The sequence below is a fragment of the Anas acuta genome, chromosome 1, assembly GCF_963932015.1.
Source record: "Anas acuta chromosome 1, bAnaAcu1.1, whole genome shotgun sequence".
Lineage (NCBI taxonomy): Eukaryota > Metazoa > Chordata > Aves > Anseriformes > Anatidae > Anas > Anas acuta.
Window position 1 is genome coordinate 148,601,376 of NC_088979.1, and position 13,378 is coordinate 148,614,753.

The 13,378-nt window shown below is 53.1% G+C and overlaps 1 protein-coding gene across 5 annotated transcripts in view; it reads left to right on the forward strand.

Annotated features, from left to right (window-relative positions):
• Positions 1–3,018: 3,018 nt before the first annotated feature.
• Positions 3,019–13,378, forward strand: part of ABTB3 (ankyrin repeat and BTB domain containing 3) — a 160,965-nt gene continuing 150,605 nt past the window's right edge. Inside the window, exon 1 of one of the 5 annotated variants that reach the window (XM_068664781.1) lies at positions 3,019–4,274. In XM_068664781.1, the coding sequence (XP_068520882.1) occupies positions 3,266–4,274 (1,009 nt within the window). In that variant the 5' untranslated portion in view covers positions 3,019–3,265. The remainder of the gene's footprint in view (positions 4,275–13,378) is intronic. The other 4 variants (XM_068664749.1, XM_068664765.1, XM_068664757.1 and 1 more) reach the window with 4 other exon arrangements.

The window sequence follows — 13,378 nt, forward strand, 5'->3', positions numbered from 1 at the left end:
ATGAGCGCCAGGACTTCCCCAGCAACACAAGCCAGGCCCTGGTGCGGCCTGCTGCTTGCTGCTGCCAGCCCGAGATAGAGCTGCGAGATACTGCGAGTGCTGCTTTTGATCTGAGCTGTTATGACGTGGCAGCGCGTTGAATTTTGGAGTACAAAAACCGAGTGGCCTGATCCTAGGCACATTCCTGCTCCGCCTGCCAGCGTGCTTGCAGTCGGGCTTGGCCCTGCGGCTCTCACCAAGGTGCCATTTGCAGGCAGTTCGCTGGGTGGGGAAGGAAAGGCAAAGAGCTGTGGCACTTCTTGCTCTCCCCACGCAATCTCTAATTTCCCCATTCGCTTCAACTTGCCCTGAGCACCTTTTTAAAGTGTGTTTCAATTTACCTCTTTCAGAGCTTTGGCTGGCACTTATCATCCTCTGAGGGTACTTAATCAGCTCCTGTCTGAATCCCCAGCTCTGTCAGGATAACTAATGTCCAGGTCTCCAACTAGCTGAAAATTGCCGTCCCCCCTCCCCGAGCATGTGACATATAAAGGGACTCTGTTTTCTTCAGTGGATGTTTTTGTCTGGTAGGCAAATGACCCCAGCTGGCTCGCACAGTAGGGTATGGCTGCAGACACCTGCCCGCCTGCCCAGGGCAGGGGAGGTGTGGTGCGTTTTTGGGATGAAAGCTGAGGGCTGTTGACCCCATGGGGCACTGCTCTTGTCACAGAGGCGTGTTTCCCTCCAAACCGTTTGATCCCATCTTCTCCCAGGGCAGTTTCCAGAACAAAGTCACCCTGTCTCAGGAGCGCTGTCAGATGTCCTTCCAAACCATGCCGAAGCTCGCTGCGGGCTGCAGCAGCCAAGCAGGCCGCACCTCGGAAGGCAAGGACCTCCAGGCACCCAAAGATAGCTGGAGATCCAGAACGGCTGCCCTGCACTGATCTGAGCGTGTGGTGAGAAGGTAATTAGTCGTCCCGAAGAAATGAGTCAGGTCTCTCTGCTCCTTAGGAAAGCACGAACCAGCCCGGCGCTGACACGCGCTTGGTGCGTCCGGGCGTCGCGACTTTTTCCAGGCTGGTGGCATGACATGGGAGGTGATAGGGATCTCGCTGCAAGGACTAAATCTCTAGTAAGGCCCAATATCTTGCTTTCCGCGTTAAAATGAAAAGAAAAACTCTCTGTAGTTAGTAGCCAGGAGATCTTTTGAAGTACGCGCTGACTCTGAGTCAGTGCCATAAATGCCCGAGTCTGCACGCAGCCTGAGACAGCTGCCCTCTTCTCACTTGTCCTATTTGTCTAGATGTGTGGGTAATGACATGGCCTAAAAACGGTGCCTCGAAGGTCAACATCAACCCTTTTACAAGGGTGGTGAACAAGTCGCCCCCCTCATTTGTTCAGCCCACCCTTCCTGGGTGCACGCCGTGAAGCACAACCCACCATCTGCTACAAAACTCCCCCAAACTTGGGATTCCCCTAATTTTCACCTCCTGTTGCCTGCGGTCAGCGCAGAGCCACGGTGCTTCCTGGAAGCGTAGGGACAAGGTCAGGTGGGTGGCATTTGTCAGAAAAATACCCAACCCGGGGTGTTTGGGCCTGGAGATGCATCCGTTCACCCACCAAACCGAGAGCTGGAGGATTTCCCTGAGCAGCCTGGAAGCCGAGCAGGCTCCGCACTGAAGGGCTGAGGACAGCAGAGGGCTCTGCTGCGAGATGTTGGTCTGGACAGCCACGAAGTCCGCATGATTGTGCTCTCAAGGCACGCTCCCCAGTTTGATGGTCCCCCCGCTCTGTCAGCGGGGGCCTGAGCATCTTCTTTGCAGGCTGCCAGCGGCTGTCGTTGGGGTTGCTCCTGTCCTGAGCCCTGCTACCTTCTGTGACCACCGCTGAGCTTACGATGCCCGTGTATTCCCATATAAAATCAGCTTTTTGCAGCGTGTCTGGTGGAACCGCCAAGCCTACGCTCACAAACCGGTTTCCGACAGCACTTGACCCGCTGGGGAAGGCAACCCCTCAGTGTTTTTGGCCGTGCCGTAGCTTTCCCCAGCCCGCCCGACAAATTAGCCTACCTAGAGCTGCATTTGTGCCCTTCCTGTAGGAAGTTTACGTTGAAGGCACGCCAGGCTGTGCTCCCTGGGCCAGGCACCGCTCCGGCACGCCGTGCCTTGTCTGCTGGGGAATTTTGGCCGGCTCTGCTGGCACGATAACGCGTTTGCTGGGCTCTTATACTTGAAGGGATGGGATTTCTGCCGGTGTTTTATGCTTAAAAGGATACAGCATTTTGTCAACACTGAATGCAGTATGCACCCTCCCAGCCTGTTGCCTGGGCTGTCAGCCAGGCAGCTCCTAATAACGCCAAGGCAGGCAATGTAGGGTTGGAATAAGTTAGCTGGGGAGAGGTGGTCTGGGAGTCGCACGGGGAACCTGAAAGCGTGCAGGAAACACAACAGGAATCCTAAAAGAGATCTTACTTCCCCAAGCCTCGATGAGGGTTAACTTCCAGGTTTTGTAATTTCAAGGCTTGGTAGCGTCGAGGTTTGAAGATGTCGAGGTTTGAAAATTGCAAGATTTTGCTGTGTCAAAGCAAGAAAATAGCGAGATTTTGGCTCTTTTTGTGATTTCAAGATCGGGAAACATCAAGATTGGAACACAGCGAGATTTTCTGCTTCCCAGATTTTTGGAACTTCACCATTTTGCCATGTCGAGATTTTTTTAATTTCACAATTTCCTCATTTCCAGGCTCGGAAACGCGCAGATTTCCCAATTTTAGGCTTCCCTAAGGGCTCTTCTCTCCCTCCCTCACCCCCCGGCGCTCCCCGTTCCCTGCCCGCTGTCCCCCCCCACGCCCCCCCCACCCCGGGCCGTGCCCCGCCGCCGGTGCGCGCCCAGCACCGCGCAGCGCCGGGGGGCGGAGCCTCGCGGCGGGCGGCGCGTCCCCATTGGCCGAAGCGCTCTGAGTATTTTGCATACCCTCCTCCTCCGCAAGCCTCATTGGCCGCGGCGCTCGGGGGTCATTTGCATGTCCCCGCCCACCCCGCGCCGCGGCGCAGTGCAGGAGCCGGGCCGGGAGCGGGGCCGGCAGCAGGCGGCTCCGGCGGTGCGCGGCCAAGGGGAGCGGGGCTGCACGGCTCGGCTCGGCTCGGCTCAGCTCAGCCCAGCTCGGCTCGGCTCAGCAGGGCAGGGCTCAGCACGGCTCGGCCCAGCCCAGCGGGGCTGCCCCCTCCCCGTCCCCAGCTTTTCCTCCGCTCCGTGCCCGGGCGCCTTGGGTGCAGCATGAAGTGCGGCGATGGCCCGGAGGGGTAAGACGGCGGTGAGGACGCTGGAAGACCTGACGCTGGACTCCGGCTATGGTGGCGCGGCGGACTCGGTGCGCTCGTCCAACTTGTCGCTGTGCTGCTCGGATTCGCACCCCACGTACCCCTATGGAGGCAGCTGCTGGCCGCCCCTAGCTGGCTCCATGCACAGTCGCCACAACAGCTTCGACACCGTCAACACCGTCCTAGCGGAAGACTCGGAGGTGCTGGACTGCGCGGGGCAGCAGTGCGCCCGGCTCCTGCCCGACCTCGAGGAGGTCCCCTGGAGCCTGGAGGAGGTGGAGGCGCTGCTGCTGCCGCCGCCGCCCCGCCGGGAGCCGCGGCCGCCGGGCGGTGCCGGTGTCGCTGCCGGTGGTGTCGGTGGTGTCACCAGCGGCGTCGGTGCCGGCAACCGGGATGCGGCGGCGCGGCTGTCCACGCTGGTGAGCCGGGCGCTGGTGCGCATCGCCCGGGAGGCGCAGCGCCTGAGCCTCCGCTTCGCCAAGTGCACCAAGCACGAGGTGCGCAGCGCCATGGAGATCGTGCTGGGCTGGACGCTGGCCGCCCGCTGCACGGCGGCGGCGCTGGGCGCCCTGTCCCTCTACAACATGAGCGGCAGCGGCGGCGACCGCTTCAGCCGGGGCAAATCGGCCCGCTGCGGGCTCGCCTTCTCCGTGGGCAAGTTCTACCGCTGGATGGTGGACAGCCGAGTGGCCCTGCGCATCCACGAGCACGCCGCCATCTACCTCACGGCCGGCACCGAGAGCCTCTTCCGAGACATCCACGCCAGGGTGCTGGCCGGACACCCCGCCGCCCCCCTGCCGCCCCCCGGCCGCCCCCCGGCCGACAAGGAGAAGGAGAAGGACAAGGAGAAGGAGAAGGAGGGCGCCGAGGGGCCGCGCTTCACCCTCGAGGCGCTGGAGCAGACGGTCAACAACGACCCCGAGCTGTGGGGCTTGCTGCAGCCCTACCAGCACCTCATCTGCGGCAAGAACGCCAGCGGTGAGTGCCCGGCCCCCCGGGGTCCCCCCCGCGTCCCCCGGCTCGGCCGGGGACCCCCCGACGGCGAGGGGTGTCCCCACGGGGGTTGCAGCTCCGGGGGTCGCCCCCGAGCCTTTCCTTTCTTCTTTCAGCCCACCCCCCGGTGGGTGGGTGCGCATCCCCGGGGGGCTGCCCGGGTGGGGTTTGTCGGGGGGCACCCACCCCGCAGAGCTTTGGTTGCCCCCTCCCCGCTGAATGGCAGGGGCGCAGCCGGGCGCTCGCTCTCGCTCGCTCAAACTTTGTTCCAGACGCAGTGGTTTGGCCAGGGGTTGCGTGGTTGGCGCTGAAATGCAGTCTTTCTGGACAGATTTCATTCATGTTGCTGCTTGTTTACCCAGGGCTCGACACAGATGCAACGCCGCGATGCATCAACTTCCTGGGGATTTCTTATTTTTCTTTTCGCCTCTTTGCAAACGACGAGTCCGATATTTTTTTCTTTACTGAGTTGCCATTCGAGGGAGCAGGATCCCAAAGTTGACGTGTCTTGGGGTTCAGCTCCCTCGGTTTGGTGAGGAAAGGGAAATGGACCAAGCTGGTAGCGCATCTCGGGGAGCCGTAGTTAAAGCCGGGTGCTCCTCGCCTACCTAGCGGCGTGCACAGGCACATAAGCTGACAGACGAAATACCTGTCACGCTGAGATGCAAATGCTGGAGAAGAGGAAACCGGGGGAACAAGGATAACTGGAAGTCTAGATCGGGGCTACAGATTAACCCTGGTGAGGTGTTGGAGGCACAGCCGCTGCCTTACAGCTAATTTGCTGCTGTCCTCTCTCCCCTGAGAGACCCACAGGAGGATGGCAAGCAGAAAGGGGCGAAGCCTCCCCCCTGGTGTAAATAGATGTGGCTCCGTTATGTTCCTCTGGGTTTGGGAGGATGTCCTCCTGTCCTCCCTGGATGCTCTGCCGAACCTCCCTTCGAGACGCGTATGCTGCCAGAGGCGTGCGTTGCAGGATCCGTGCGCTGTTTGCAGGCATCTCTCCCCCAGGAGGGCCACCGCTGCTTTCCCTCGAGCTGGTGCTGTGCCTGTCGGTTTCAGGTGGCACTGCGTTGCCTTCCTGACACTGCAGCACTGGCAGTGCAGGCTCCTGGCGAGCCTTTCATTTTGTTTTGCAGATCCGTAGCCCCCTCTGTAGCAGCTTGGTGGATTTAAACGAACTTCACTCCGACCCTCATTTATCTCCCCTCCAGGGGCATGATTCAGAGTTTTTTTTTTTGTCTCCATTTTGCTGTAGCTTTTCCTGACACAAATCTCAGTCCTGGCTGGAGCAAGTGGCATTTCTCCAAGATGTTTGAATCAGGCCCTAGCAAGTTGTCCATTTTGTTTTGCCTCTCTCCCTGTGCCATTCTGTTTCCTATGCAAATGCCTGTCATGTTTTGCTTTTTAGCATCATGCAAAAAGTAGCCTGACATCCTGTTACGTATATTCAGAGTTACAGGTGCAAGCAAGACAAGGGCCTTCTTGTAAGGAAAACCATTTTTTTTATTGCTGTTTATATTTATTTAGATTTAATCCAAAGGAGTGCTGCACACTCCTAAATACTTCCACGGCAGCTAGACCAAACGTTGTAAGGCATTAAAAGCACCGGGCTGTTTCTTCAGCAGGGAGATACGCATCTGTTTATTTAGCCCTCACCATTTTGATGTCTGAGTGCTTGATGGTTGGTTGCGAGTGTTTCCTTCCCAGGCACTTAAAAAGTAGGGAGGTCTGATGGGAGAGATTATTTGACCTGCTCAGAACTACTTGGGAAACCTGTGGTAGGTTGCTCGAAGTGCTGGAAGCCGCATCTCTGTGTAGTGGCATAACCACAAGTTCATCCTTCCTCTGTGTTCAGAGCTCGAAGCACCGTGATAAGCCTGCTGCACATCAAGTTGTTTTCTCCTTACGCCTTTTTGGACTGCTCCAGGAGGGGAGGCAGGTCTTGGTGCTCTGGGGGTTTGGTAAATTGGGTACCAAGCGGGCATGCAGACATGAGAATGGGTTGGTTTGGTCCATCAGACGCGGATGAGAACCACTGATTAGGGCTTTTCTGGAGGTACCATGGCCCATATGGTATTGGGGTGAGCAAAAGAGGGCAAAAGGAGACCCCCTAGCAATACCTTTTTTTGCTCCCAATTTTGATAGGGGACAGGTGGCGTTGTCTCTTGGGCAGGCAAACATCAACCCTTGAAAACTTTTCCGGGTTGAGTTCATCACCTTAAATTCCATATGGACAGTGAAACTGGCAACCTGTGAGGATGCAAGTATGGGAGGCTCATGAGCCTGAGTGTGAAGTAGTCAGGGGCTGCTCTGATCCAGATTGTGAGTGTGGGTGTTGGGGCGGATGGTCTGAGGATCCGGGAGGCACAAACCATTCTTTCAGGGCTTCCCCGTCAGCTGTGCAGAGCACTTAGTGGTTACAGCTGAGGTTTTTTAGCCTCGTGTCATACCCAGTCATCTTGGAAGCTGCTGAGTAAGATCAGCAGTGCAAGATAACCCTCTTCTTCCTATAAATGACGGTCGTGCGCCTTCAGATGAGGGTGTTCTTTGGCTGGGTGCATCGGCCTGCACAAACCCTGGTTGTTTCTTGGACAGGGCCAAAGGTGCCTGGATGAAGGCATTGGCACTTGTTAGCATGTTGCAGGCATTGGTTTGTGTCTCCTTTATAACCCTCCTGGCACCCTCCTCTGTGGTAGGGGAGTAGGGCTGACAAAAGTGAAGGAGGCGACAGCATCAGGAACCAGTGCTGGAGAACGTGAGCAGTTGCTGGCATCTCGGGTGAGTTTATGCCAGCTACTATATCACAAGGAATAGACCTCAAAAGCACTCCGAGGTAGTATTTTTTTTTCCCTGCACAACCAGAATTTTAATGTCATGGTTGAATGAAAATTAGAAACTTTACGCTTGGGATTTCGTTGGCGCTCAAATGTTTCAATTACGAGCTCCGTCTGAACGGTGGAGCACGCATTTACATCCCACAGCAATCGCGTGGAGTGTTATTTTCCTTGAAATAGTGGGAGCGAAGTATTGTATACTCAATAACAGGCAGTAAAAAACTGCACCTCTGTGGTTTAAGCTATATTATTTTTGTTTCTTTATTGCTCATCAAACCCCTGCTTCTAGGCCGGATCGAAGAGCTGCTGCGAGGTGGCAGGGAAGTTTCCCCGCGCCTCAGATCCAGCAGAAATAGCAGGAATTAGAAAATGTTCCACGTCCATGGGGAACGCTTGGAGGGCCAGTCAGTCGCTCAAAGTCATCCGCTCGACGTCAGCGGATGGGGCACGGGGAGTGCAGGTCCCTTGGGAGCTGGGGAGCGGGATTTTGTGGGGCAGCCAGCGTGTGTAACTCAGCCCTGCTCTGTTTGCGTGTAGCCGCTAAAAATAGGTGCTTGGAAGCCAACCGTGTCCATGTGGTTTCGTCCTGTTCTTAATATTATTTAGATAGAAAGTCGCAACAACTCGGAAGAACCCAGGGATTAGGTCAGGCTTGGCAAACACGTGTCAGCTAACCTCAGTTTAACCTCAGCCTCTTCTCCTCATCCAGGCAAAGTAGAGGGACTCCAAGCAAACGAGAGAGACCAAGGCATTGGCACAGCTTAACCAAGCCAGTTCCTGCTTTTAAGTTGTGATACATGCATGTACACCTGTGTGCATTGGGTGTATTGGGACCATTCCCCTCATTTGCTGGAGAGAGTGCTGCGTCTGTTCGTTACTTCTTTCTGCTGTAATTGAACCATTCAAGATGCTATCATGGCTTTACGGGCAATGTAAAAATCAATCTAAAACTTATTTCAGCTGGCATGATAGAGGAATATTCAGGTATAAAATGGAATTTCATGCCTTTCTCCTGGGCTTTTTTAACTGCAGTTTCAAGAACATATATATATATATATTTTTTTTTCCTAGAAAAAAGAAAATTGGAACGCAATTTGAAGTTTCATGCGTGTGCCTATAGGTTAGACGTACAGGTCTTTGCCATTACATTTTCCCCGTGTGCTTCTTGGCACTCAAGCCCCTTGCCCAGATGCTGCCTTGGGTAGCAGTGCAGCAGCTGAGATGTATTCCTGCTCGGTTCTCTTACCCGCTAACCTCCCGTGTGAACTTCCACAGCCTCTGTGGAAGGAGCGAGGGTGGGACTGGGAGGAGGAGACCCAGCGGGAGGCTGCTGGTTGAGTGAGTGGCTGATTAAGGTTTGTTTCCCTCAGGACATTTTTATTCATATAATTTGTTTCAGTAATGAGTGCAACTTAAACAAAAATAAATTCAGAAATGGTTGTGCCAGAAACACCCTAGTGCTAAGCATAAAGATGATGTATTGCGGTATAATTATTCCCTTTATCGGGTTGGAAAGTACCTTGGTAGCAGTTACAGCTACGGCCACACTAGGGAGTTTTCGGGTTGCAGCTATATTGCCTGGCTTCTGATGTAAACGAGACTTTGAAATTGTGATTGGGAAATATGATTGTGTGTACAAGAAGCATGTTAGGGGAATAACAGTGTCATTTTAGCGGTGTGTTGGTTTCCTGGCATTATTGCTGAACGGTAGCACCTCGTCCTTCCTCCCTGTGAGCCACTGACACGAAGTGCAGGTGGGTGAGTGTTGGGGAACAGGACAAAGCTGTCCTAATTCGGCTATGAGTGCCATCTGGCCAGTTCAGAGGTACTTTGGGTGAAAGTCACCACATCACTTTTCACTTACAGACTATGCTTTGTGTGTCACCCTTTGCGTGGTGTGTTTCCAGCCAGGTGATGTCTGAAATCTCGTGCAATGTCCACAGTAAATATCCCGGTGGGTACCAGCTGGGGCCATTTACAGCCTCAGCCTTTTCTCCCTTGTCCTGGAAGGGGACCTCATTCTCTTTTCTCCTAAGCCAGAGGGAAGCTTTATGGACTTCCCCACCTTACTCCCAGTGATGGTGTGAAAGGGGGAAGCTGCTCTGTTAGATCATGCCAGAAGCAAAGAGAGCTGTTTCCCAAAGCGTGTGGGTGCCAAGAATTAATTCCTCTGCTGGGAGTCATTTCCTCTGGCCGAAGTGCAGCAGAAAAATGCAGGGGGTTGGAAGCAGCAGGGGGATCCTTGCAGATGGTGCACTGAAACCAGTATTTCTACCCAAAATCGCTGTGTCATTTCTCTAGAAGAGGATAAAAGAGAAAAGGCAAGGAGGGGGTGAGTAGGTTGTGCTTATAGCCAGGACGTGCTCTTTCACTTTGGGGATGAAGAGCAGCAGCGCTGCTGCTGTTTGCGTGGCATGTGGGCAGATTTTTCAGTGTTGGCTCCTTCTGAAACTCCCCTATCTCTGCAGCTCGCATCAGTGCCTGGCCACTTTCCCACTGCCCTCTCGGTTTCAATATTTTTATGCTGCCTCTCCTGCTCTGTCTCCTGGGCTGGGCCGTGCTGGCTGTCGCATCCAGGCATCAGTGCTGTCCTGTCAGTCCCTCTGCCCCAGCTCTTCCCCCCCGTGGGTCTGTCTGCAGGGTGTTTTCCTATGTCCTGGGTGCAGGAGGCTTCAGCAGGGCATGAAGAGCAAGTAGGGACGTTTTTCTTCCTTTGCTCTTGTTTTCTTCCTAACTGAGAGCAAGGTACTGCCCCACGTCTGTGCCAGTCTGTGGTTACAATTGCTGTGCACCTGATAAGTGCACAAGATGTTTCCAGATGTTAAAAGACTTACAGATGGAGTCAAAATTACCCTGCAGCTTGCACAATCAGCTTAACCTGGAGCTACTTTGTCAGAGGTGTTCAGTTGGGCAGTCTGGAAAAAAAAAACCCACAGACGTTACAGAGAAAAGTGCCAGTGGAAGGCTCAGATGCGGCTCTCGATCTGTGCTTGCTTTCAGGGATTACCTACAACAAAGACTTTCCATCAGCAGGCTCAGCGTGGCCACGTTTGGCTGTCAATGCATAAGCTTCCCCTCTTCCCAGAAGGTAATGCAGCAATCCTGCTGGTGCGGGCTGTGAAGAGATATAATCTGGTGGCCAGTCACTCATTTTGCTTTCCGTGGAGCTAAATCTCTATTCTGTAAGAACAGGAGTGAGAAGGCTACTGCTCAAGTGAAATGAATCAAGGAGAAAGTAGCTGTGGTCTCATTTCTGTAGCAGGAGTGAGGGATGTGTTTCTTGGAGCAGTTCAAGAGCAAGGAGCTGTTGTGGGCGCTTATCAGAGCAGAAGGGATGGGCTGCAGGCGCTTGCACTGGTACCTTGCTAGGGCTGTGGAGACTTGTCTTGATTATTTTATTTAATTTAACCTGTTATACTGAGCTGATGCTTTTGAATCATTACAGTCCCTTACCGTGGAGGTTTGGGTGGTGCAGAAGTTGCACAGCGTGGCTTACGGTTGGTTTTTGCTGGTGTAGCTAGAGAGGTTTCCTAACTTAGAAAAATGAATGCAAGGAGAAGTTATAAACGTTGGGGCAAACGCCCTCAGATGAATACACGTAGCTCCTGATGGGTTCATGTGGTCTTCCTCTTTTCTTGCCTGAGGTCAGAATTGAGCTTGAAGGAACAGGAGATGTGACGGTTTTCTCGGCCTCCATCATCTCGGTGGTATTCTCTTCTCTCTCTTGATCCCCACACGGTTCATAACAAGCAGTACCCTTTATCAGATGTAATTGTTCCTGGAAACAATCCAGGAGTCTTATAATATGGTGCTGTAAGAGGGCTCTTTGCATCCCACGTGAAGTACAAACCAGCCTGGGGGCTGAGAAGGTGCTTGGGACACTGACAGTCCCCAGCTGGGCTTCTCTGGGCCCTTTACTTTTAGGGCAGTTGATTAGGGTTAAATCATGCTGGACTGGTAGTAAGGAACAGGAAGAAAATTACAGCACTCATCTGAACTGGCCTCAGGGCAGGTGGCTGTGCCCTGATGGACTGAGTCGCACAAGTGGGGAGGGAGGAAGGACTTGAAGAGTTGGTTGAGTTGGTGCGAAAGCACCGTGGTAAATGGGGTCCTACTTGGTCAAAGTTTTGGGGCCAGATTCTGGTTCTGGTGGCTCTCACTCAGACCTGGTGTAGATCTGTATAGCAGTACGTGGCTGGCTGTTGTTGGCTGACCTAAAAGATTTGCTTGGTGGGAGCTTTGCTGGCTTCACATTTCAGGACTGAGTTCTTCTTACCTTTGTGCTTAAGGCAGTAATGAACATTGACAGTAAACGAGGTGAGTTTTGAAAGATCCCCAGATGTCGAAGCATGAGAGACAGACAGAAGCTTTATTTTTTTTCCCTTGGTGTTGTATGGCAGCTGAAAGCAAAAGTTTGGGGAGGGATCTGAGCTGCAGGACGTGTGGGAGGCGGGATGCTCGCCAGGAGATAGGAGCCCGTGGAGGCGGTGCAGCTGAGCTGGGAGGGCCAGGTAGTACCCCTGGGTCAGCAAATTCACAGCCTGCTCCCCAGCCCTTACACACACCGATCTCACTTGTGTGAGCAGCGTGCTGGCTTCAGGCAGCTGGAAAGGCCTGGGGATGGGCTCATGAGTGAGCAGGAGAGCAGGAACTCCCAAGAAGATTACAGAAGGGGCCTCGTCAAGGACTGGATTTCTGTCCTCGAGTGCTGTGGGGTAGCACCTGGGCCTGCGAGAATCCGAGGCTTGAAAATTAATAAAAAACACCCTGCTTTTAAATTGCACTGCTGTGAAATACTGCTCCCAGGTGAGGGAAGTGAACGGGGCTGGGGCTGCAGCAGAGGTATGGCGAACGCATTTGTGTTCGAGGCTGTCAAATAATCGGAGGAAGCTTTGCATCCCCACGGGGTTTTGCAGTTTCACTGGCCCCGTGGTAGTCCTGGATAAACACTGCTGGGCTGCAGTGCCTTTGCTAAAATATTGTGTTTGGCTGCGTGGAGAGAGTCAGGGCTGCAGAGCCAAGGGTGGGACGTGGCCTTTATCTGCACTGCTCTCAGGCCTGACAGTGGGACCTGATGCTGAAGGGAGAAAGGGAAAGAGCCACCACGCAGCCACATCATTTTGTCAGGCAGTGGGGAGTGAACAAGGAGCCTCGAGTAGGGGAAGGGTGGGGTTTCCTGATGGGAAACTCAAATGGGAACTTGCAAGCCCCTCTCCTTGGATAACCACTCAGATGCTCTTTGTGGAGGACACTAAGATGACTTTTGTAATACAGGAACTTTTTTTTTTTTTTTTTTTTTTTTTTTTGCAGGCCATTGTATTTGCAGAAATTAGTTTCACTGAATCCTTCTTTGTAAGTGTGGGTAGGTCGGTTATTTTGCTGAACAAAAATGCTAGGGCTAGATTCAGTGACGAGACTCAATACTTCAAATAAGTTATCCTTTTATCGCTGATGCTGTGTCACTTCTCGAGGGCACGTTTGGTATGGAGCGATGTATGATGGAAGATGTCCCAAATGTAGTGCTGGGCCCAGCTCTCACCTGGGCAGGGCTCCCATCCATGCCTGTCCAACGCCAGGGTGAGCTCTGGCGATGCATCAGTATCTCACTTTAGATATTTATTCTTAACTTGAAAAGATTTTTTCCCATTGTTTTACTGATTCACTGTGTTCAGCTTGAAGGCTGTGAAGTGAACTCCGCTAGGAACAGCTTATAACCCATCGGGCGAACTGGCTAGCCTATTTCTGTTGGCCCACATAGGAAAAATCCTAAAAATAGTGCAGCAGCGTATGTTTTCAAAACTAAATTAGATTTTAAGACTAAGAGCTTCAGTTTAATTATCTGGCATGCTCTCAGTAAGGAGGAGGGATTTCAAAATACGCAGTTCCCTTAACGTAGGGGAGAAAAAAAAAAACACAACTAAATAACTTGACCCTCAGTAGCAGGGACCTGCTGGTGCTTTGCTGTTGTGCTTTACCTGTTAACTACTTCTTCATTATTCCTCTGTGCTCACAAACAACTGATCTGTGTATCAAATCGCTCTGAATACTGCAAGCCTTGCAAGCAGAGTGAATGCAGGAAGAGAGGCCAGCAATGCACAAAGTATTTATAATGAAAGATTCCTGCCTGTATCAGTGCCTATGATGCCTTGTGCCTTGCTTTCCATCTTAAAGGAGCATGTCTGGTGAGCCACAGTTACTAGAAGCAGGAGTAATTTCAGATGTTTTACAGGTTTAAATTTGGGAGTGAGATCAACA